Source organism: Myotis nattereri (assembly GCF_964212035.1).
Source record: "Myotis nattereri genome assembly, chromosome: 12".
Taxonomy (NCBI): domain Eukaryota; kingdom Metazoa; phylum Chordata; class Mammalia; order Chiroptera; family Vespertilionidae; genus Myotis; species Myotis nattereri.
In genome coordinates, this window is record NC_138087.1 from 67897946 (window position 1) to 67923051 (window position 25106).

At 36.4% G+C, this 25106-nt stretch overlaps 1 protein-coding gene across 1 annotated transcript in view; it reads right to left on the reverse strand.

Annotated features, from left to right (window-relative positions):
* CNTRL (centriolin) overlaps positions 1-25106 on the reverse strand; it is a 76960-nt gene that overhangs the window by 32211 nt on the left and 19643 nt on the right. Inside the window, exons 8-19 of the mRNA XM_081104291.1 lie at positions 22934-22990; positions 20887-21006; positions 19565-19793; positions 18076-18185; positions 15586-15780; positions 11285-11438; positions 9843-10063; positions 7065-7241; positions 6236-6370; positions 3164-3309; positions 2364-2571; positions 1688-1867 (exon numbers count right to left, since the gene is read on the reverse strand). Of these exons, the coding sequence (XP_080960417.1) occupies positions 1688-1867; positions 2364-2571; positions 3164-3309; positions 6236-6370; positions 7065-7241; positions 9843-10063; positions 11285-11438; positions 15586-15780; positions 18076-18185; positions 19565-19793; positions 20887-21006; positions 22934-22990 (1932 nt within the window). The remainder of the gene's footprint in view (positions 1-1687; positions 1868-2363; positions 2572-3163; positions 3310-6235; positions 6371-7064; positions 7242-9842; positions 10064-11284; positions 11439-15585; positions 15781-18075; positions 18186-19564; positions 19794-20886; positions 21007-22933; positions 22991-25106) is intronic.

Genomic DNA, 25106 nt, shown 5'->3' on the forward strand with positions numbered 1-25106 from the left:
CCTGCGGACTGAAGGGTCCCAGGTTCAATTCCAGTCAAGGGCACATGCCTGGGTTGCAGGCTCGATCCCCAGTGCAGGGTGTGCAGGAGGCAGCCAGTCAATGATTCTCTCTCATCATTGATGTTTCTATCTCTCTCTCCCTCTCCCTTCCTCTCTGAAATCAATAAAAATATAATTAAAAAAAAAAAAAAGCCCTGACCGGTTTGGTTCAGTGGACAGAGCGTCGGCCTGCGGACTAAAGGGTCCCAGGTTCGATTCCGGTCAAGAGCATGTACCTTGGTTGCGGGCACATCCCCGGCAGGGAGTGTGCAGGAGGCAGCTGAATTGATTTCTCTCTCTCATCGATGTTTCTAACTCTCTATCCCTCTCACTTCCTCTATGTAAAATATCAATAAAATATATTTTTTTTAAAAAAAAGAGCATACTGAGAAAAGGAATGAACTAAACAGAGGTAATCATGCAGGGCCTCATAACCTTAAGAATTTTGGACTTTATACTAAGTACAACAGAAACTACTAGAGATGGGGGAGACATGGATGGACTGACAAGAGCCAATTCACATTTCTGAAAGAACATGTTGGCTGCTCTGTGAAGCAGGGTCATTAGCGGAAGTGGGAGACTTGTCAGGTGGTCACAGCAAGTATCCAGAAGACAGATAGATGGCTGAATGAAGGTGGTGGCACTGGAGAAGGACATAATACATATATTCCAGATATATTTTGGAGGCAGGCTCAGTAAGACTGGGGGGACTGATGGGTTCTCAGTATGAGGCTAGTCATTCACTGAGGCTGGAAGAAGGGAGATGGTAGGTGTGAGGAGTGAGAAGACATGAAACAATAGAGCAGAGGAGAATAAGCTTACTGGAGAAAAGGGTAAAGCTCCCCAGTTAAGGTAGGTTAACCAAGAGTTTATAGTGATACCACTATACCTAGAAAGGCGACTTATCCTCCAGGAATACTTAGCATGTCTGCAAGCCCAAAGAAAGCAAACAGCTGCAGTTTTGTCAGAGAATACAGACAGGAGAAAAGGGCAAGGGATTTGAGGATATTTGCAAAAATGGCGACAGTGGTAGACTGTGGAATCTAAGTTGAAGAAGGAGGAAAAGATAGGAAGACTTAACAAACAGAAAAGGCGGGGCTAATGTAGTGAAATTCTCAATAATGTTGAAAAATGTCAGCATGGGGTGCTGGTAAGAAAAGAGGTGATGGTAAGAGTGATGCTTCAATTTGTGATTTCAAAGGTGGTGGGCACAATTTGGACAAGGTCTAGGATCTGACAATGGGAGAAGATGGTTATGTAGGATTGAGAAGTTCAAAGAGAGGCCAGGGTGTTAGAAAGAAAGATGAGAAGTTTATAAGTAATTTCCCACAGATGTGTCCAATTGGGCAAGGGGGTTGGAAAGAGGCAAAGTCATCCCAATAGCATTTAACTACCACCTCACCAGTTCTAAAGTCACTTCATAGCATTCTAATTCTTTCTTTGCATCTATAATGGTATCATTGTCTCATGACACGCATCCAGGTTTCTCTTCAGTCAGTGTCACGGGAGGGGCGGGGGGCGGGGGGAGGCATGGCAGCAATTCAGCCAGAGGCAACTGTGGATCACACCCCTTTCTCAGCTGGCCTGATTGCTGGGGGCAGGACAAGCAGCAGGAACTCATGTGTCTCACTTTCCTAGTCTACCCCACCTTTTTCTCTAACTCTTGGAGTTGGGCCAGAATTCTTTCCTTTTCTTCATCAGCTTCCTGAAGTTGGAGATCTGTAAGGCCTTGGATTTCCTCCATACTTTTCAGGTTTTCTTGCAAATAGTGAATTTCATTCTCCAACTGCTGGATCCTTGCTTCATGTTGTCTCTTATCCAAATTAATCTGTGAGGAAATGGGAGTTTCAAAGATGATTTTTAAGCAAAACTATGTTTTAAGCAAAATAAAAGCTTTTGAGGGAATTATATTTCATTTTACTAAAAAATGTAACAAAATTTTGCACTCAATAGTTACTGGGGATGGTTTTCTCTTGAATATTCTCTAGCATCCATTTTAATGCTTGTCTCATTAAATAATTACATCAAGAAAAATCCAATTCTGGCACCATACTATACTCCAGCGATGTGACATTATTTGCCTGCTTGTTAAGAAACATCTCCCTGGCTTCTAGGACAAGGAAAACACAGTTTCACAAAGAAGCCTGATTTTAACATCACTAGCCATATTCAGGGATGAATTTCAGTCACACCCAGCTTGACTTGTTATGAGTGAAAATAACATTTATACTTTATTTACACGAGAAAGGGAGCATTGTAATTTGCTGAAAAAATTGAATATTTGCCAAACACTTCCCTCCAGCTGCCTCTTGCCCTTTTCTTACTCTTGCTTCAAGGGCTCTCTCACAGGCCTGCCTGAATTCTTCTTGTCCATTTGCCAGTTTCTCTTGTTGCAGAGCCATTTCTTCTTGGAGTTTTCTCTCTCTTACTTGTGCTTCCTCTCTTTCCCACTGGGAGCATGCAAGAATTTCACTGAATTGTTTCTGCAAATCAGCAAGACTTTTCCCTAAGACATCTGAAGGACTATGGATTCTGGTAAGGGAGAAAAAAGATGGTATAAATGTGACATTTTATTTTGATGCTAGATGCCGGGTACAAACATGCTGGTAATATTAGTGCAGGAATAAAAAAAGTTGTGTGGAATGGGACTGGCGTCAATCCGTAACAACTTACTGAGCATCTCCTAAATGCAAACCATTGTTTTATCAAATGACTCTTAGTCACCCTAGAAACACAGGCTAAAATGATGTTTGCTCAAAGAATAAATGTCCATTTCATATATTTAAATTAGCCTTAGCTTCATCTGATATTTTGTTCTCTATTTAAAGTAGGAGAACATAGCGTCTCTACTTCCTAACCATATGCAGTGAACTTTCTGGAATTACTCTTAAAACCTTTATGTTTTTAAAATGAAATAATACCAAAAAGTATAAAATGTTTAATATGTAAAAAAAAAATCAGTGACAGACAATTTGATTAAGTAATCTTTTGTCTCAACTACAGAAATATGATAAAGGAAAAGCTTACAAAAGAACTCCATTTTACAGTAGTGGGAAAGGTGAGTTCATCACTAACCCTCACAACTCGGCCCACCGTATTCTTGGAGGTCTTGATTTTCCATTACCTCATTTCCCCAGCTCCTGATTTCAGTTTTCTCCGTAGCTCATCAACACGAGCTGCCACTTCTTCTGGATGAATCAAGCCATCAACCACATGGTTAAGGTGGTTCTGGAAATCTTTAAGTTGCTGTTTCAATAGGTTATTGTCATCCTGTGAAGGAAGGTAAAATGAGGAGGTAAGTTAGCAAAAAAAAATTGAAAATATACCACATACACATATAGACCCTGTATTACTTACCATATGATAATTTTATTCAATACCTTTTACTAATTCTTTTAACCCTTTCCACTCGGACTAACAATATCTGAATCTATTGATCAATCTAAAGTCACAAAAGCCACAACCAGGCACTTATGATGTCTCTTGATGTGATGCAAAAAGACGTTCTTATCAACACTACTTACGAATGTCTTCTTGCCAAAAACTAACTTGAATCTAAATAAGCCTCCAGCCCTAGCCGGTTTGGCTCAGTGGATAGAGCGTCGGCCTGGGGAATAAAGGGTCTCAGGTTCGATTCCAGTCAAGGGCATGTACCTTGGTTGCAGGCACATCCCCAGTACGGGGTGTGCAGGAGGCAGCTGATTGATGCTTCTAAGTCTCTATCCCTCTCACTTCCTCTCTGTAAAAAAATCAATAAAATATATTTTAAAAATAAATAAATAAATAAATACATAAGCCTCCATATGTAACATAATACCATGGAATGCAAACAGCAAAATCTAGAATATGAAAAACTATTAAATTTATTTCCCTACCTACCTGAGTGATCAATTTACTTCAAACTCAGTGTAACACTGGGAACTAAAATATAGAGAATTTAGAATTACAATGAACTTGTTAAGTGCCTGTCATACCTAGAGTCATCTTATCTGTAAACTGTCCCTGCCCAATGCCCTGAGGGGGCTATATTTATACTATTGTTTAATCCTGGCCACAGGTGATCTGACCCAAGGTCAGTCAATCCACTGAAAACAAGTTCTCACTCTTTCCAGATACTGAACCAATATCCAGTACAGCAGGTCTGCATAAGAGCTGGACCTACAAAAATATGCTAGTTCAAGGCTGAAATCCATGTTGGAGCACATGCAATGCCCAAACAGATGGAGAATGACAAATGAGAGGGCTGTGAAGCCTCTGAAAGATTGTTATAACAGCTCTGGTTCTTGGTAGGCCATCTCCTTTCTTGGGGTAGTATTAGTAGGTTTCAATTCACTGCAACTAAATGATTTCTGACAAAGACTGGTGAGGAGAGTTTAACTTGAACTCTGTAGCAGGTTAGTAGGTTAAACAACCAGAGAAATGAGTTCTAAGATAGTCTCACAGCATGGGCCAGCATCCTGGAAAGCTGGCTTCAGTTTCTACTTTGGAGAAGGCCCCTGAAGAATAGACTTTAGTCCTTTTCTTTAATAGACGTATACTGAAGTATTTATGAGTACACTAAAGATGCATGAGATTTTCCTTAAAATATTCCAGAAGAAAAAAAAAGCACACTAACTGAAACAGAATGGCAGAATGTTGAGAATTGTTAAAGCTGGATCAATAAAAGGTCATAAGATTGTTCTCTTTTTTGTGATTATTTGAAATTTTCCACAATAAAAATAAAAAATAATCTGATGAACACCCAACACATACACACACAGAAATAGAAAACATGTACATCTTTTATGTTATTTGTTTCAGGAGTTGAACTGATAGGAGTAAAAATTAAATTCTAGGTTTTTAAATTTCCTTAAACTTTGAGGAAAAAATATTCAAGGCATTGGAGAAAGAGAATTTGGATGAGCTTAGTCTTATTCGTTATAAACCTGCATGACTTTTTGGAAGCTTTTTGGAAGCTTTTCCCAAACCAGAGCAACTCTGCCCCTTCACTTCTGGGGTAGGGTAACAGCTGCCACTCCAGTCAGCCAAGCGGCCCCTGACCTCACAGATTTGAAAACTGAGTATTGACCCAGGTACTTTGTTCAGACATTTGTCCTCTTTGAGAGTTTAGTTATCTGGAAAATCCTGTCCACCTGTTTCTCCTGCAGTTGGTCACATCATTGTGACAGCAGCTATAAAAATATTTGGCCAAAGAAAACTTCCACCAATGCAAAAAGGATGCATTTTTAATAGCATTCTTTCGGAGACAGGGATTGTAAAAACTCTTTATAGTTAAGAAGTTCTACTGCAGCCCACTCTAGCTAAATTCCTGGATAGATATTTCAGTGGAAAGAGAAGGTACCAACCTGATAACTTTAGTTCAGTCTGATGACAAATGTGCTTCTAGGAAAAACACGAGATACTGCTTTTGCCCATGAGTTTTTGAGATATTGCTCTTGCCCATGAGTTTACACTAACATTGCCTCCATCTCTTTGCACCATCATAACACCACTAAGGATATGCACATTAGTAATTTTAGAACAATGGGATCACAAGGGAACAGAGACTCTCTTTCATACTGTCCCACTTAGAATTTCTTTTTTCTAACTAGAGGCCTGGTGCACGGATTCATGCACTGGTGGAGGACGTGGCCTGCAGGGATCGGCCCGCTGTGGGAGCGCCACTCATCTCGGTCAGCCGAGCAGCACTCCCACTGTGGGAGCGCAATGACCACCAGGGGGCAGCTCCTGTGTTGAGCATCTGCCCCCTGGTGGTCAGTGAGCGTCATAGCAACTGGTCGACAGGTCGTTCTGATTGGTCCACTGTTTGGCTGCTGGGCTTTTATATATATAGATAATTCAAGTTGCTTACTACATGTTAGAGCAGACTGTCAAGTTGCTGACTAACAATGTCAACATTTTCAGTGTCCCATGTAAGAATATATTCTATACCAGTGATGGCGAACCTATGACACGCATGTCAGAGGTGACACGCGAACTCATTTTTTTGGTTGATTTTTCTTTGTTAAATGGCATTTAAATATATAAAATAAATATCAAAAATATAAGTCTTTGTTTTACTATGGTTGCAAATATCAAAAAATTTCTATATGTGACACGGCACCAGAGTTAAGTTAGGGTTTTTCAAAATGCTGACACGCCGAGCTCAAAAGGTTCTATACCAGCAAATCTCTGTTCTATACCAGCAAATCTCTACCTGCAGCTGTTTAAGTTGCTTGCGGAGCTCACTATTTTCTTGGTCCTTTTCTTCTGAGAACTGGGCTTTTCCGAGGGCATCCTTGAGGGCTTGCTTCTCCTTCTCAAGTTCTGCTTGAAGGGCTAGTTGTTCTAACTATTGCCATAAGAAGCAATGATATGAAAACACAAAATAACAATAATTTATGATCTAAAAAGGCAAAAAGAAATTTACATATATATGCAGTCCCTTGCTAGCTATAGTTTTATTACCGCTCAATTTTAGGTTTGTACTTCCAAATTTAAAGATCCAAGGTAATTTTTTTCGCATGCCTCCTTAAATATTGATACTTAAAGGAGAGTAAGCATCAAAATCAGCTCAGCCCAGATATACCAAATCAGAATCTCCATGGGAATAGGGGGTTCAGTACCTCCTTTCAAAAGCTCTGTGAGTGATCCAACAATTACTGCTCTACTTCCCCTTACACCAATACTTCTCAAACTGTGGTCCTCAAACACCTGCATCAAAATCCTTGGTGTGCTCCTAGCCGGTTTGGCTCAGTGGATAGAGCGTCGGCCTGGGGACTGAAAGGCTCCGGGTTCGATTCTGGTCAAGGGCATGTACCTGGGTTGCGGGCACATTTCCAGTAGGAAGTGTGCAGGAGGCAGCTGATCGATGTTTCTCTCTCATCAATGTTTCTAACTATCTCTCTCCCTTCCTCTCTGTAAAAAAAATCAATAAAATATATTTTAAAAAAAGAAGTATTCAATTTTACATTACATTAAAGGAAGACTGATATGTTAAGACCACAGACTACTTAGTTTCTAGACAGCTTTATGCTCTTACCTACCTGGCTAAGACCTGTTAATTTTTCCATGTCTTCCTTGAGCTGATTGGCTTCAGCATCACGTATTTTCAGCTGAGCCTCGAGCTCAGCCTCATAGGCACTGAGATCTCCCTGGGTCTGCTGCAGAGATGCATTCACCTCATGCTGCTCTTGGAGGGCGCTTTCTAGCTCTGCAAGCTCCTGGAAGGATTCAGGGTATGTTGAACTACAAAACCATCACTGTGATGCTTAAGCATCTGCAAATCATTATAAGTAACTTGATCACAGTAAACCAAATGCTGGCCAGCCTGGCACAGAAAGTGTTCATTAGCAATATCATGAAGCCACAGACTGGGCCAGGCTGAAAAGTAAATGTAATCAGAAATGTAATCTGACTAAATGCAATCAGAAAAACCAGTAAGCTACCAACATGTTTCCTAAAGTGTAATATTTTAAATGTACTTGAACAGGTTAAAAAAAAAAAGAGAGAGAGAGAGAGAACAATAAAATTTAAAACCTATTTTCTATCAGACACTGGAATAAATGTTTTCACATTCATTATTTCATTTCATCTTCATAATTACTGCGTATGACAAGATATTATTATTTTTGTTGTTTTCTCCCAATCTTCTATCTCCAGTTAGGAGAATGAACACCTGAGTAGATGGCATGAGGCTGTGGAGCTAAAAAAAGACACAGTCGGAATATGAGCTGAGATCTCTGATTCCAAAGCCCACACTCTTTATATTAAACCACAGTATGTTCACTTATCAGAACAAAATGGGATGAGCACTCTCAAATATTAAGGATAACAGAGTAACTTAAATGAATAGCTAACAAGAATACAAGTACATACTGATCAGCATACCTCAGTTCTGAGTCATTTTCTCCCATCTGTATCCCATTTTAATTAAACATTACAGCTTCCATCTACTTATTTGGGATCTTAAAGAATTAGATCAAACTATTTTGGATTAAAGAGGGGGATTCTACAATGAGAACTTCTATAGAAGAGTTTCTCAATGGGTGGTCCAAAAAGCACATTTGAATCAACTGGGTTGCCTATTCAAAATGCAGACTCCATCTATAATCAACAAAGGATTAGTATCCATATATATAAAGAACTCCTATAAATCGTTAAGAAAAAGACAACAATCCAATAGAAAAATGGGCAAAGAATATTGCTAGGGAATTCAATGAAGAGAACACTGAATGGTAAATAAACAAATGAAAGGTGCTCAACCTCTCCAGTAAACAAGAGGGAAATGAAGTTAAAAGAAGACACTATTTTGCCCTAGCTGGTTTGGCTCATTGGCCTGCGGACTGAAGGGTCCCGGGTTCAATTCTGGTCAAGGGCACATGCCTGGGTTGTGGGCTCGATCCCTAGTAGGGGGCGTGCAGAAGGCAGCCAATCGGTGATTCTCTCTCATCATTGATGTTTCTATCTCTCTCTCTCTCTCTCTCTCCCTCTCCCTGCCTCTTTGAAATCAATAAAAATAAAAAAATATATTAAAAAAAAACACTATTTTATACAGAGCACAGAAAACATGTTAAACACACTATGAAGAAACAATCAGACAAATCTGTAATGTGGGACACTCTAGGACTACCACCTGGACACACAAACCCACACACACAGCTATAAGAGATATTCTTGGCACAACTGGGAAAATTTGAATATGGTTCAGATAGTGGATGACATTATGGAATTATTGTTAATTTTCCTAGGTGTAATAGTGGTATCATAGTGATGTATGGGGAAAAAGTCCTTATTTTTAAGAGATGTGTACTGAAGGGATGGATGATGTCAAACAATACTACATATTGCTTCAAATGCATACATCTATATATGTAAAAGGCTAACATGCAAAGTGTCCCCTCAGGAGTTCAACCAAGAGACCAGGAGTTTGATCACTCCCTATGATGTGTGCTGACCACCAGGGGGAGGCACGGAACGAAGGAAGGACCCAGCCGGCAGCCAGCAGCCAGGGAAGGAAGGCGCTGGCTGGCAGCTGGAAGGCCCCAATCGGTCCTGATCAGGGGCCAGGCCTAGGGACTCTACCTGTGCACAGATTTTATGCACCAGGCCTCTAGTATGTAATAAGAGACATGCAGGGAAATAACCATATTCAGGATTTTGTTAGCTATGGAATGGGATACACAGAATTTCAACTATATCTGCAATGTTTTATTTCTTAAGCTGAATTGTGAGTACATGGTGTTAAATACTAAATTTAGTATTTTTATAGGTCTGAAAATTTTCATTGTTAAAATATTCAAATTTCCAGAGCCAGCCCTACTGAGAATGAGGTTTGAGAACCTGGGTTTTCATGCATGATAGTTTGCCAAACAACTAAAAAAGATAAAGTGAAATCTAATAAATGACAACAAATAAGATAAAAAAGGGCATAATACTGTGTCTGCCTTATCTGTAAATTAATGTTAAATTATGAAGTAATGACAAAAAATAAGAAAAATTGTTGTACCTAATTTTAGGACTCAAATAATAAAATATGAACATCTAATATCACATTTATAATAGCCACGACTTCATATTACTTAGAGTTATTTGGTAATATCTTCCAAGAACAGAAACTCAGCTAAAATAAGCTTCCATTCTCAGTAAAGGAAAAACAATAATTCCAAGAGTATCACAACTAAAGGAAAAAACAAGACTAAATAGCCACTAAATACTTTTTGCCACTTATAATTGCACTGTTGCTAACTTGTTTAGCTTACTTAATTTGGACATCATCTACTTCTGAGGCAAGGGAAAACAGAAAAGAGAAAAACAAATCATACCTTCCTCATATTTTCTGCATCTATGGCAACTATTTCCAGTTGGTCTCTCTCCTGCTCAACCTCGGTCAGCCTCCGCAGCAATGTCTCCTTCTCCTCCTGTAGCTTCCTGCACTCACTCTGAGCCTGACTTGCCTGGCCTTTGACAGTCTCCAGGTATTCTTGCAATCCACTGATGACACCTTCTAAATCCTTCTTCAGGGCTTCATTTGCTGCTATCTGGCCTAAGACCAAAAAAAAAAAGGAGGGGGGGAAGGTAATAGTGTATATAAGAAAATGCTCTCAAGATATATAAATACTGCACTTAGACTCCTTAGTTATTTGTTACCAGCTAAGAATGAAAGTCTAAGCTTTCAATTATTTCCTACTACCTTATTTTTCTTTTCAAGATATGATAGTTTTCCCCATATTATCCCTAGTACAGGAGTATTAAGTAGGTATATAATAAAAATAGTATATTCAGTGAATTGCTTATAAAATGCTTAATTCTTGCTGTAAAAAGTTTAAAGTAGTAATTTCCAAATAAAATTAAAAATATACACAAACTGAGTTCTTGCTGCTAGATACACAAGACAAAAGCCACTCAACAAACAAGACTAATCCAAAACTGGGAATATAAACATGAAACCTGAAGACAAAAGAAACACACCAAAATAACCCCAACCATACATTAGGTACCTAGTATGTGCCAGGCACTTTATGAACATTATCTCACTTAATTTTCCCAACAGCTAATGACCTAGACCAGCGGTTCTCAACCTGTGGGTCGCGGCCATCAGAAAACACATATAGCATATCAGATGTTTACATTATGATTCATAACAGTAGCAAAATTACGGTTATGAAGTAGCAACAAAAATAATTGGGGTCACCACAACATGAGGAACTGTATTAAAGGGTCGTGGCATTAGGAAGGTTGAGGACCACTGACCTAGACAGTAATCATATGTCCCAGGTCACACAGCTGATAACAGCAAAACAGAGACTGGGATCTTATGCCAAGCAAAGGCTCTCACCACTATAACCTTTCATCCTCCCCTTCCACAATGGCAATGTCACAATTTAAATGTGCATTGCAAAAGTAGATCCTAAAATTCTTTCTACACTTTCCTTGTAATTAGACACTGAATGCCCTGATGGCAATGGACTCTTTACTCCTGAAAGGATTTTACACCTTGAGGAAGACAATCACATGCCAGAGTTTATCATGATCATGTAGCTAACTTCTTGCCTACTGACTGCAATGACCTGACTCACTAGGACATCAAAACAAAATTAAATAAATTTAAAAAAACTTTATTATATACTGTGTACTGTGTCAATATTTCCCTACTAGCACTAAGAGCTGAAGCATATTCAGCTAATATCTGGATTAATGCTTGTCTGAGTGCCATTTGTTTTTAATACCAAAACTAATTTACCTTTAAATCAACTTAAATTCTCACCTTCAGTAAGCTGTTGTTCAAGGTCCTTAATCTCTTCAGTTTCTTTAGCAATTCTAGAAAGTATCTCATCCAAACGGCTTTCAAGTTGTTTGTACTGCTTGTTCATAATGTCAAGCTGTTGTTCTTTACCCCTTTTCTGAGCCTTCATATGGCACTGAATTGAAAAACAAACAAATACAAAAAACTCTTTTAAAAATAGTCATCTTTAACATTTCTAAAGGATGACTGGAAAAATAAAATGTAATAATTTGCATATGTTGTGTGTCAGGCCCTGTGTTTTTTTCACATGAGTTTTCATTTAAACCTCATAATGACTTGATGTTGGAACCACCTCCATTTTAGAGATGAGCAAATTGTGTATAAAAGAGGGTAAGGGCACAATTAGTAAGTAATGCTCAGAGTTCATTGAACTGCATTAAAATGTGTCTCTTTAAAAAGGTTTCCAAAAAGTTAATTGATTACCTATACATCTAGAAGAAGAATATATTCCAAATGTTAACAAGGATTATATCTGGGTGGAAAGATTACAAGAGGCTTTTTTTTTTATGAGTTTTGTATTTTTATAATAAACAAGTGATACCTTTTTAATTAAAAAAAACATGTACTTTTAAAAAAGATTTTTTACAGAATAGGGACATGAAATGAAAACTTACTTGAAATTCAAGTTTATTTTCAATTCCTTACACAACAACACATTTTGTTTTTAGGTTCCATAAACAGGGAGCTCAGAGGGACCTCAAAGATCGTATAGACACAGTGATTCTCAAGATGGAGGACCAGCCCTCTGGAGGCAAACTCCTCAACTAACTACATATTCACCTGGTGGAAAACAGAGCCTTCCCACCCATACACCATCACACACTCTGACAGGAATCCATTTAAGGAGCTACTGGTAAATGAAAAGATTGGATTGTATTTCTCAGGTGTGCTGGGGGACGGGGAGGGGGAAAACTGACAACTAGGGAGTAGTCTAACTCTTCCTTTTACACATGAGAAAACTACGTCTCAGATTCATCAAATGACTTGCCCAGGTTATTTGGAGACTGTTCATATGGAAACAAAATAATTCTCCAGAGAATCTTTGCCCTCTGACTATCACCTCACAGGCTCTAACCCCCTTCCCCCATCAGAGGAAAAGAACAATAAATCAAGTTATCAAGAGGAAGAACTACATTACAGTCTAAACAACAAACTCCAAGATTCAACTGATTATAAATGAGCATTTTTCAAGTTTAGAAGTCCGTTGTCTCCAAAGACAAGAACAAATGAATGGCAGCTTGATCAAAAGGTTTTAAATGTACTACTGGTAAAACTTGATGGGATTTTCAAAACTTTTCTTTTCCCTACATTCCCAAAATAGCCATCCGAAACCTTTCTGAAAAGGTAACTGCAGGTACAGCTTAAATTCTAAGTAAATTTAGGATTTTTATGGCTCAAGAAAGAAAAAAAAAGAAAAAAACTCCTGCATTCATACCTCTATCAATAAATCTTTAAAATTCACCATTAAAAATTTAACTGAAATCTTTTTACACGCAGGACAAAACGTTGGTTCAACATGCCCATGATTTGCATTACACATGGGAGCAAAAGCAGATACCACGGATTTTCGATACGATGGAGCTCACAAAAGAATTATTGTAAAAACAGGAACTTACATATGACTCCACCTCTTTTTAAGCCCTTTGTAGAGAGAAAATGCTCCTACCTTAACTTAGAATTAGTCCTGTTAAAACTGAGCCGTTGAGAACAAGGAAATTGTGGGCGGAACGCTTTCTAATGTCTTCAAATTTTAAGTGCACTTCCCTCTCTGACAGCCACATTTTTGTAAGCGCCTCCAAGCCTCTGTAACTTCCCAACTCTTCAAACCACATTCCGGGCCGAGAGTGAGTGGCAGCCCAGCTGGTCCAATCACCAGCAGCCTCCGTCGGTCCCACAACACAGGAAGCTCCTGGCGGCCAATCACGCACACTCATTGCAAAAGATTACTACAGGCTAAATCCCCGCAGAGTATAGTTACCGTTTGCTTCCACAGGGCATGGCCATATAGGGAAGAGCTATATAAATCCTCCTTTATTATTTGCTTCTGTGATATATGTGCTACTAGCTATGACCATTTTTTATAACCAAAATGGGATTTGATTTTTAATGTCTTTTTCTTTTGAAACCTAGTTAAATATTTGTTTGCTGAAAACTTGACAGGCTCAGTTAAAAATAATTAATCTCTGTAGATCTTTAATTCCTTTGTGGGAAGAGGGTCATTGTAACAGAATAAGCACCGGCTCTACCTCTTCCCAAAAGGGTGAGTGTGGGAAATCATTTAATTTTTCTAAATCACATTCTCATCTTCTGCAAATGGAAAAAGAAACGTCACCTGATATAGGAATGCTATGATAAAGTTTCTCACCAGTATATGCAAAAACCAGTATTGTTGGCATTTAATATATTTGCTTTCCATCATATCTCAGAATCATATACTGTTTTCTAATCTCTCAAGCTTTTACTTTTAAATTATATTTGTTATTCAGAAAGATACCTCATCTAATTAGATAAAAATTAATTGAATAAAAGTCTATCTACATCTGTAAAAAACATGCAGGGATCCCACTCTTGATTCTATTCCTTTTGCTAAAATGTTCATATGTGTAGCCTAAAAATGAGCGGTGCCTAACACTAGCCAATAAGGCGACTTTGTGGTAATTAGAAAAAGTTGCTCCCTCTGGTGAACAAATTAAAAAGAGACATCCTCTGGTGTTCAGACTAAAGCTGTAACCTTAAGAACTAACCTTTAGTAGTTTAAACAATACCCAAAAAAACCCTTAAATCTGGTTTCTATGTTTCATCCCCACTAACACAAATTGATTTTGGCTACCTTCAAAACTTGGATGCCATTCTTACTTCTCATTTAACTCCTTTCAATATGTAACTCTTTACATAAATACAGTGAGCATTAGACTCCCGGTCTGCCAGGAACATCTCAGTCATTTATTGAAAGCGAACATACAATCTAGGTTCTAATTAGATTCATAGATCACAGAACTGAAGAGGCAACAAAGGAGCCTGAGGTAGTACCTATAAGCAGATTCCTTCCCACTTTCCTTGATGCAAGCATGCATAAACATAGGGCTGGCCCCTGGGGATACAGTTCCAATCCTCAGGGGCCTCACATGGGGTGGTAAGACTTGTGAACAAATAAATGTAATAAAATAATATATTACTGACCATATTACACACATTACTCAAAACCTCTAGTATTTCATATACCAAAAATTATTTAAAATAATCAAGACTTTTGGTTTCAATTTTAATACTAAGTCTTAGGCTTTTGTTAGAAAAGACCTAAATCTATGGTGATAAGGTCACCTTTTGTCAAAATTAGCTGGTCTGCAAAAAATATCTATGATATTGTACAAAAATATTTAAAGGAATAATTAAAAACTTGTCAAATACTTAAAGCAATTATAGTGCATTGCCCTTGCCATGTTAAATTCTATGATTTCTCTTGATCCAGAGATCTTAACGTTTTTTAAAAGCACCCTTTATTCAAAGTATATCATTAAAACATGCAGAAAATATTTTCACTTCTATTGTATAAATATTGGCTAAAATATAAGCCATTAGTAAGACTTCTCAGGGTAGAGACAGAAAGAGACAAGAACCTAACTCCATCATCCAGCCACCTGACCACCTCTGGCCACATTTTAGGAATACATACTCCAAGAAATGTTTCATTTTTAAAGACAAAACAAAATAATATTAAACAATAAATAGCTTTAGTGGAATATTTACATAAAAAATTAAAGAAGAGGTAGAAAAAGGACTCTAAACCCACTTCCGTTCTTCTATCTCACCACCTAGCTCTTAAGAAAGAAAAACAATAAGGCTAAGAGAGAGAAAGGATAAGAGGTTTAGAGAGCACCTTGGAGGTTTCTCTTGACTTGAAATACAATGAAATTCAACCACTTAAAAAAAGGTAAGTATACCAATGCAACCCTCCTTCTACTAAAAGCTACCTTCTTCAAACCCTAGGTTGTTGTGTTTTAAACACACATACATATTTTTATATATAAGTATGTGTATGTATACACATACATACACATATGTATATATATACACAACACATATATTATATGTACACATATATAAATATATATATTACTCAAATTTGTACATCAAGCTAAAAATATAATTTCAGAAAAGATTCTGTGGCTAAAAATGATGAGACATAATAATGAGACATAATATGTAGATAAAATTTTATTCTAGTTCCCACAGAATTAGCCAAAACCTCTCCATTTACTTACATGTTTTGGGTCTTCAAAATCCAAGCTATCTATGGCTATATGAAGGTCTTTGATCTCCTTCTGCTTTTTAGCAATTTCTTGCCTTTGTTTCTCCAACTGCATTTCTAGATCCAGAGCTTCTTGGCGTAATTTATTTAGAAGTTGTATCTTACCACTCAACTGCTTGAAAAGAAGGTCTTTCTCTGCTTCTGAAACCTAATCCCCCACACCATAACACACAATTAACAGAGGATAGCAACACTGATTTACAAATTTAAAGAAAACAACTTTTACAATTTAAAGGCATTCTATGCTCTATCAGTTCTTTAAACAACAGTAAAATGTAGGAGTTATCTAGGCATTTGTATCTTACACTTTTATGCTCCGTATATATAGAAAATCTTATTTTATAAAAGTTTATGAAAACTAATAGTTTTATAAAATAAGTAAGTAAAAATGAAGTTGTCACTCTAGTATAAGCAACTTGTAAAGTATTAATAACCATATTAATAGTAGCTGACTTTAACAGTACTTACATTGTACTTACCCTTGTTATTAGCATGTGAAGCAAATTAATAGTATCATGAAAAATTTAGATTTATACTCATTTAAAATAATTACTTTTACCAAGCACATTTTGTTTAAAAATTATGTCCATTATTTATATCTATCAATCTAGCTATATAAAACTTTAGCCAGTACTATTATAAAACATTCTTATTTATTAAAATCATTCTTGTTAGCTCCTTACACCTCATCTCCCACTTTCTTTTTTGTTTTTAATACTCATCGGAGGATATTTTTTCCATTGATTTTTAGGAAAGCAAAAGAGGGCAGGGGATGGGGAGAGGGGAGAGGGGGAGGGAGAGGGAAACACTGATGTGAGAGACACAATTGGTTGCCTCCCACACATACCCTGACTGGGGCCAGGGATTTAACCTGCAACCCAGGTATGTGCTCTTGACCAGAAATTGAACTGGAGACCATTTGGCATAGAGTGGGGAGGAGTGAAGCTCCAACCACTGAGCTGCGCTGGTCAGGGCCATCTCCCACTTTCAATCCTTCTTTAGGATCTATCAGTTCTACCGCCAAATTTTACCTAGAAGCAGTCTGCTTTCTCTCCATGCTCACCATCTCCTTCCTAGTCCAGGCCATTATCAACTCTTACCTATATAAATAGCCTAACAGTTGCACACAACTCCATTCTTTCCACCTCTCACTTCACTCTTGCAGTAGCCAGAATGCTCTTATAAAAATACAAATAGGATCAGTCACTCTACTACCTAAAGTCCTTCAAAGGTTTCCCATTATAATCAGAACAAAATTCAAACCCCTTAAAATGGCCTATGAAGCCTGGCATGGTCTTTAACCTCATCTTCCACTATACTCTCCCTCACTCTGTAGAGCAAGCATGTCAAACTCATTTACGAGGCATGCAGCCTGCTGGGAATGAGCTTGACATGCTTGTTGTAGAGGAATCTTTAGTTTGAAGGTCTTTGCACACACTGTCACCTCTGCCTGAAATACCTGTCCCCTAACTCTGCCTTGCAGGCTCTCTCTCATCCTTTGGGTCTCAGCCTAAATATCACCTCTTCAGAGAGGCCTTTGTGGGTCCCCACAATTTAAATTATATCCTTTTTATTGTCTCTTCTAATTTTCTATTTTTTTCCTACAACACTTATATTGTTTAACTATACATTTCTTTTTTACTTTTTTTTCACTTGCTTATTACCTATTTCTTGTCCATGAGGAAGGGACACATATCTGTTTTGTTCATTTACTCAGGGCCCATTCAGCAACTGCTATACAGTAAGTTTCCAATAAACTTGAATCAATTTGGACTTTACATTCTTGTTTTACCTATTATAGTAATGAATGCAATTACCATCAAAATTTTGAAATACTGATTTTTAAAAGCTGCAAATACCTAAAACCTTTTACACACTTAAAAACTAAAATGTCAAATACTTCCTTTTTTGAATTTTCTCCTTATGCAATTACACCATGAGTTTGAACTGCTTACTTCTTCATGACACATTTTGTAATTTCTGAGAGTGTATCACTTCCATCTTTTTGTACCCCATACTTTATATAATTTACATTTCTGCTGCTTGCTTGATAAAGGTCATAGTGTAGTAGAAATGTCTTCTGGCTCTTATTCTAGATCCCAGGATCTTAAAGGTACGGAGCGCTTAATTAAATTAGGAGAAATATCAGGAAGCAACTTCCCTGGTAATATAGGTGCTTTTATAGTAAGAGTAGACCAAATATATCTTTTTCCATAAATCATAATTTTTTTCTACAACTTTATAAAATGCTAACAGAATGTCATCATGATTGAAAGAAAAATGTAACTGGAAATGCTAATATCATATCTGACTCTGAAATCTGTTATTCCACAATTAATTAGGCAGCACTAATTTAAGAATTGTTTTACAGGGTTATGAAGGTATACAATACAGTTCCATTTTTTACGTTTTCTCTTAACATTGCTGCTTTGCTTTTACATACTTTTTTAAGCTGTATAGCTTCTTCCAATTGTTTAAATTCTTCAGTAGCTCTTAAAATTTGTTGTTCTGCCTTTTCTATTTCATCATGCAGTTCCAACAGTCGAGTTTGTGCTGCAAATTTAAAACCATGCACACAGACACACACAAGAAAAATCTTAAATTTTCAAAGTTCTACCAGATTTTTAAAATTCACAATAACCTCCTTCCCCCAGTTAAAATTATAGATTATATTGAATTATATATCCTAGGAATAAAAGAAGTAATTTCCTATGATGGCTTTCCTCACCATTAATCTTTGGAATCGTTTTATGATATGCTATGTAACTATAATTGATCCTTTAATTTGTAAAATTCTTAACATAAAAGGGGCTTTATTGGATAATTCAAACATTAAAGAACTCTTGAGAGAATAGGATTTTATCAGTAAATATGCACTTACACATCTAAGTTATAATTAGGCTCAAGTTATTTTTAAAAACCTGTGTTAGAACAACTCAATATCAATAAATTCACTACTGAAGAGTCTTACTCAGCTAAAGTGATCTTAAATCAATTACCTTCTACCTCACATTTCCAACTTCTTTCCCTCCCTCTCTCCCTGACTCTTATAAAATGATGAGCCCCTTAAAGCTAGTCTGCACAAATGTTTGATTTACTTTTGCTTTCCCCTCTGGAGCCTGGCATATAGTATATACGTAGACATGGACTACTCAGTCTCTTTACTTCCCTTTCCAAGTCAATCTCTACTGGCCTTCCATATTTTCCATTTAGCTACCACCAAGGGAAGATGATCTGATTGGTGAAAGCCCCATAATGGGCCATGGTTACTAGTGGGATGCATGAACTCAGGTCTGCTTTCTCCTCCTTTCATATCCATGCAGCTGAGTGGGTAAGTGGACTCAAAGTTTGTCATTGTCAAGGTCTCTAAGTGCCCTGTTGGATTAATTACTTCTTTGTGACTTGCCAGGAGGTGGTAAGATCCCTTGAATTAGATGTTTTGGGGGGGGGGGGGGAGAGAAGTTTGAGGAGGTGGAATGTGGGACAGGTTGGGAAGAGTCAAAGGCCAGCCTCAGGCTCAAGCCTAAGGAGGCTGCACTGATCCAGCTTATCCAAAGCACTGCTTTAGGTTTTGGCTACATGCATAGTAAAAAGTGGTACTTCACTTGCTTCAAGTATTACTAATTAGGCTTTTGAATGTATAGCTCCAATAGTGAGAAGGGTCTGTTGGCAGGAGCAGATTTAAGCATTCTTGTACCCCTGGATATATTCCCATCAAATTACTCTCAAAAACCTCATTTGCTACCATAATAGAAAATTTTTTTAAAAATCTGCTCAATAAATCACTACTTTTGTTTTAAACTTTTGATGTAAACAACAATTTAATAAATGCCTTCAGCATGTTAAGTAAAAGAATATACGAGTAAAACACAATTTGCCTACACATTCAATGTTTTTATATTTTTAAAGAATTTAAAATAACTTTTTAAAACCTGCACTTATTTTTCTTTCTTTGTCTTCCAGCTGTATGTCTAGTGGCATATGGACTCTCAAGTTCTTCTGCTCATTTATAGGTTGTTCGCTTTCATCTGGCTCCATCTTCTTGATCTTTATTGGCTGGGCTTTATCAATAATGTAACTTTCTCTGGTAAACATATTTCTCTTGTATCTGGATTTGCCAATATAAGGGCTTTCGTCTGGGGCTTTATCAATTTCAACATACTAAAAGCAAAATAAATTAACAGATATACATTTAATAAGTAACTTATAAGCAGTCAAGTGACATTATTCATTTTATTAGTGTAACATATCATGGAACTGCCTACATTATAATCCTACATGCCTAGAAGTTAAAGTTAAAATATATATATATATATGATTATTCTATTCTTTTTTTAAAAAATATTTTTATTGATTTCAGAGAGGAAGGGAGAGGGAGACAGATATAGAAACATCACTGATGAAAGATCATTGATTGGCTGCCCCCTATTGGAGATAGAGCCTGCAACCCAGGCATGTGCCATGACAGGGTATCGAACCTTGACCTCCTGGTTCATAGGTCAACACTCAACCACTGAGCCGTGCCGGCCAGGCCATTCTTTTATTCTTAACCAAAAAAAGAACTAGAGCAAAAACTGGTCTCCAAGGATATCTCCTCCTATTTCTGAAAAGTAAGCTTGGATTGATAAAAGAACTACCTACAATTATGTGATTTTTAGCAGTGCTCTTTCAAATCAGAAATCTAGGTATTTTATCTTGGTTTCTTGGCTGATATATAAGTAAAATCTCAGTTTAATAAATTTTAATAATTGCATTTTTAACTAAATAATAAGATGTTGGTTGGAATCACTGGGTCTCAGAAGTTAAGCAGCTGTTTTCTTTTGCAATAACATTTAGGGCATTTGTATAAATAACGGTTGACTAATACTGGACCAGTGATTATGGAACAATGTATAGTGATGACTATTCCATGATTGTCCAGCAGGCAGTAAACTTTTTCTGGAAGTTTAGGTTTAAGGGAGATGATCAGCCACACTCTTGAGTGAGGTAATTGAGGGTTGGAAAGCTGCTTTGGGCTATGAATACAGCTCTAGGTAAAGATCCTTCTAGGCTTTTTACCTCTTTTGGATACTGCTCTACTTACTGAGCCAAATAATTCTCAGATTCAACCAAAATATACTCTGCTGATGCCCTCATAATAAGAAAATAGAGTGATTATTGATAAACTTCCTTGAAAGTCTCTACCACCTGCCCTCCTCTGCCCCACTATATGCTGGCTTTAACTTTGGATTACTAAAAGATTAAAACAACTCACCTCTGATGGATAATAATTTAGTGGCTCAAATTTGGCATCAATTTTATAAAAAGCCAATTCCTGTTCCAGCTCATACTGTTTCTGACATGCTCGCGTTAGTTCCATGGTCTTCTGTTTTAGCTATTGGCCCAATTTGATATGAGACAACATATAGCGTCAGTAAGTTAGTATAAAGATATAAAGGTACAATGGTTCTAATAATAATTAGTATATTGTTTTAAACCCCACAGCAAATAGCACAACATTCAGAGTATCTTACCATAATTCTAAAGTATTATAAATAATGAAATACAAAAGTATCACTTAATAAAAGATCACATAAAAGACCTTTGAAGTTTATATGCTATTACAGGATACAATGAATGAAGATTTTAAAAATCATTTAAATTTGCTTTATCCAAACATGAAAATACCTCTGTATCAATAATTTTTAAGTAACTAGTCTACTAAGTACTTGCTTCCTGATTTCCCAATAATTAGCACTAATTTAACTCACTCTATGATTTGAATGATAGCTTCAAATCATGCAAGGAAATGTTACTTAACATCAATTATAAAGGAATCAGGAGGAGGAATAAGAAGGATGAAAATAAGAGTTTGGTTTTAAGTGCTGTACTGTTATTGCTGTAGTATTTTTGCTAATGGCATTTCAGTTTTAAGTGTTCAGAATATTATTCTTCGTAACAGAGGGTAAGGAATGTGAATTAAGATCAACCAGATCCAAATATGTCACATTAAATTTTTAATAAAGTAATTCTATAAATACAACTTTTTAGTTATTCTTAGAAATTTTTGGAGCTAGAATTTAAAAAATGATCCAACCTAATTCTCTGAATTTGTAAATTAAAAAATTGGGTCCCAGATTGGTGAATTGGCTTGTCAAAGTCACATTAGATTAGTGGCAGAAGCTAAATAGTTTATTAACTATCAGTCCAGTCCCCTTTCTATTACGCCAATCCTTTGAGTTCATTTCAAAGGTCCACTAAGTGATGTTCACCTTTTTTTTTTTTTTGGCCAGGGTTTGATAGTAGATACCAGACCAAAAAACATGCAGAAAAACTCTATTAATATAAAACTGCAGGCTCAAGAGAATGAAAAATAAACAAACATAAACATTTTACAAGGCCCAGGGAATCAAAGTCGTGCATGATTTAGCTTACAGTCACCTCCTGATTATCCATCAAAGGAAAGTAATGCTAAGCTGGATAAGAGGTCATCTTGATCGAGTGTCTCTGTGTGCCAGACACTGTGCTAAGCATAATACCTGTGCTTTCTCACTGAATCTTCACAAGTACCCTAAGTGATGATAAAAGCTACACAGAGAGGTTAAGTATCTTGCCCAGTTGCACAGCGGGTTGTGGAAGAGGCAGAGTTCAATTCTAAGTCTCCTGGTTTCAAACCTAACACTGTCTATTTACTATACTATCTGCGATGTCCTGCTGCAGGGTTTCTAGCACATTACCCACACTGATGCTCTTTCAGTGAATGCTCATAAGTCCCCAAGTTTCAAGAAAGCAACTCACAATCAACAGTATCAACTAATCTTGGGCTTCTGTCCTAAAGATCACTGGCAACAGGGCCAAACAAAGGCAAATATGACTGGAACCAAGGAGAATGCATGGACTGGTCTCTGCAGGCAAATAATAATAAATACTCTATGCATCTTAAAGCACCTTTGTGTCTTTTATAGCATTAGGTTGAGCATACAGTAAACATTCACTAAATGCCCATTGAGGAAATGCATAAACGAGAGCAAATTAGGAGTCAAAGGGCCTGGCAAGTAGGCTAGTTATAGCATTAGCTGTGGATAATCAAGAGCCGACTGAAGCTAACATTTTTACCAATAGGAAAAACAATACAAATTCTTTCCCCCGACATTCAAAAGCACTCTCCTATACATATATCCATTAAAAAAAATACATACACAAGCACATTTCTTGGACAGGCAAGCCAGTTTCAAAACTTAAAATGTACACAAGTATATTAATGTAAGTTATCATGCAAACCATGAAAAACAGAGTGTACACTTCAGTCCTGAAGGAGCTACCTTTAAGGAAGAATAAAGAATCAGCAGAAAAGTGTCTGCAAGAAACCAAGACAAAGGCTAAAAGGAGAAAGAAGCAAATAGAAACCATCACCTGGAGAAATCTAGAGAGTGAGGCTGTAATAATGTAAGTTGCTCTTTACTGACAACTTACCTAAAAAAGATAGTTATTAGCACTTGCATTGTTCTTAGATGTACATATTTTATTATCATTCTACGAGTTACAGATTTACCACCTTTCATTACTTAGCTGGATTCATTTCAAATTATTTTCACATTCATTACCTCATTAAGTCCTCACAACTCTGAGAGACTGGCAGGACACGTAGTCACCTTCATTTTTAAAATGAGGGAACTAAAGAACAGGAGTTAAGTAACTTTCGAAAAGACAAAGAGCAGTATTAACGTTAAAGATACTCAAAGTTAATATCTGTTGGTGGCAGGAGAGGGGGACTACTATAGTTAAAGGGCCACCAGAAGTTTTACTTCAGTGTTACTACATTTCTTTTATAGGTTGACCTATTACATGAAGAATTACTTTATGAAACTAGAAAACATTATAAAACTGTAGATGGTATTAGCACCAGATAGTCTACATAAGAGAATGGAAAATGTTCAAATGCAGGCTCAAATAAAACCCAGAATTAAAAAATAAAATAGAACAGTCCTTTGGAATAATAAAAGAATAAGCAAATCAATATAAAAGTGAAAAAACTTAAAGAATACAAAATAGCTAATAAATACACAATTAATACTGAATTCTCCAACAACTAAAGAAATGTGAAATTAAAGCAAGAAGATTCCATTTTTTTCCTATTTTCAAGTTCAAAATAATGTAGTGATTTAGACTAAGGAATTACCAATATGAATGCATAAGATATATAAATATTAACACATATATGTAAAGATTTTCTATGTAGTGTTGTTTCTAATAATAATAAAATGGAAACTAAATATTCATCAATAATAGCAGGATACATAAATTAAGGAGGATCTATATAATGGAACACAATACAGACTTTGAAAAGAATAAGAAAGATTTATGGGTATTGTATATTATGTATATGTGCACAGGTATGTGTGTATTATTTTTAAACTTGGAGAGCTGTCCATGATATACTGTTTTGTAAAAAATAAGGTGCAGAATTAATATATAGTAAGATTTTTTAACTCATAAAAATAATCAAAGGTATATATATTTAATTACATATATATTGTGTAATTACATGTATATTGTACAAGCATAGGAAACAAAAAAAGATATACATTAACATCCAGGCAATGGGGTAGAAGAAGAATGAGATCTTCACTTTCTACTGTATACATTTATGTTGTCAGAATTTGTTAGAATAAACATATTAACTTTGTATACAAATGTATTTTTAAATGGTTAATAACAAAAATAACATGACATGAAGATCACAGTCTATTTTCTAAAATAGTTACAGAAAAACAAAACAGCAGAAACCATTGAAAATTTACAAAACATTTATTCATAGCACAAACATATCAACAACATATAAACAAATATAAGAGAAAACTAGACAACTATAATAAACCATAATTTGGAGGGAGTGCAAAGTCATAAAATATATTTTGCCAAGGTTTTCAATGGGCCGACTAATATGTACCAGGGAGTCAGCATATAGAAATTATAAGTTTTTATCTTAATAAAAGATTAATATCCTATATTACAAAAAAGATTGATAACTCTGGAAAAATGTTTAAATGCTCACAAATGTCAAGTGATACCACAGGAAGTGCTGGGGTTTTTGTGTGGTTTTCTTTTTGTATTTTAAATAGAAATGTTAAGTGATGGCATAAAGAGTTCACTACTAAAATAAAAATAATTGTCACATAAGTTTCCAATGATTAAAATGTTCAACACAATCTACTTTACAATGGAATGGAGAGCAACAGATGTATTTACAATGTAAAACCATGGATAATCACCAAATTGTTATCATCATATATAATATGCCTTCAGAATACAGCTGACATATCTGAAAACTTACTTTCAAATAAGAGGCATACGAAGGAACCCACATATGCTCTGAATATTTGGCTAACAGAGCTGGGGAAGCTGCCCTTGCATCATGTCCCCTGGTGTAAATAACCTTTTTTCTCAGGCAAAGAAGAGCTCAAGGAGGCAGTTAAGTATTTGGATTTCATAAAA